Genomic DNA, 1,043 nt, shown 5'->3' with positions numbered 1-1,043 from the left:
AAATGCTCATTTTCAAATATGGGTACATGTCATGTATTTAAAAATTGAAGTTTAGTGATAGATATGTAAATAAATAAGAATTGGGCAGCATTCATGCATGAAAAGCTTCCAAAAAAAATTACTAAATAAGCTTGATGGCCTATCTTAGTCATTAAGCTTATACCAAACGAACTAAAACACCAGATTTGCCAAGATAACTATGAATCAAAACCAGTCTCCTCTAAATAAGAAAAGATGCTTACTTTACTTTCTGCTCCTCCAACAAAAGACCAGCTTTAATCTTTTTGGATAAATGAACTACCTCTGAATGTCTGAGCAGAGCTTCACTTGGATTACCCCTCACATAACCTCTTAAACCATTCTGCTGAAACTCAGCACTAACAATAGAAGAAAGCTTCTCCCCTTTGTTCATAAGTTCTTCAGAAGCATTCTGATGGGTAAACTTCCTCCTCCTCCTCTCCGCTCTCCGTTGCTCCGCCGAGATCCCAGATGGAGCAACCCCCGCCTTCCTCTCAGTACTAGTTGCAGCACTCCTCACATGTCGGAATGAGAGCTCCCATTGCTTCTCCAACATGGATTTCTGCAACAAGATTAGGGCTTCGAGGGAAGATTCGATGTCACCGCCGTGATCCTCGACGGCACCGCCGCCGGAGATGTCGAACGAGTTATGAGCGGCGGAGGGGGCGTAAGTATCGACATGTGTCATAAGAGCTTTGATGGGTTTTGATTGTCTGTGTGCTGAAGCTTCCGTGCAAAAATTTGATGACTTTTGAGCAAATATAATGGCTATATTTGAAGTTGTTGATGGCCGAACAGTTTTATGATCAGAAAAAATGTTTTTTTCTGCAAAATCTGAGGAATAAAAAGAGCTTCTTGGAAACCTTTTTCCGGCAGCCAAACCTACAACTGCGGCCATCACCATCTTGCATCAAGCAGCTTTAATAACAAAAAACACAGATTTGTTAGTGAAATTTCAATGAAATTAGATTTTATTGCAAGCAAGGTAAAAAATTACAGTTCTTTTAAGAATCATTTAAATGGAA

At 39.8% G+C, this 1,043-nt stretch overlaps 1 protein-coding gene across 1 annotated transcript in view; it reads right to left on the bottom strand.

Moving 5' to 3' along the window:
* LOC110023932 (RNA polymerase sigma factor sigA-like) overlaps positions 1-955 on the bottom strand; it is a 13,526-nt gene extending 12,571 nt beyond the window's left edge. Inside the window, exon 1 of the mRNA XM_020723589.1 lies at positions 248-955. Within this exon, the coding sequence (XP_020579248.1) occupies positions 248-922 (675 nt within the window). The 5' untranslated portion in view covers positions 923-955. The remainder of the gene's footprint in view (positions 1-247) is intronic.
* Between the last annotated feature and the right edge of the window lie 88 nt (positions 956-1,043).

Source organism: Phalaenopsis equestris, unplaced genomic scaffold (genome assembly GCF_001263595.1).
Source record: "Phalaenopsis equestris unplaced genomic scaffold, ASM126359v1 Scaffold000237, whole genome shotgun sequence".
In the NCBI taxonomy this organism is placed as follows: domain Eukaryota; kingdom Viridiplantae; phylum Streptophyta; class Magnoliopsida; order Asparagales; family Orchidaceae; genus Phalaenopsis; species Phalaenopsis equestris.
Note: the sequence above shows the minus strand (reverse complement) of the source record. Positions and strands in the feature narration are given on the sequence as shown.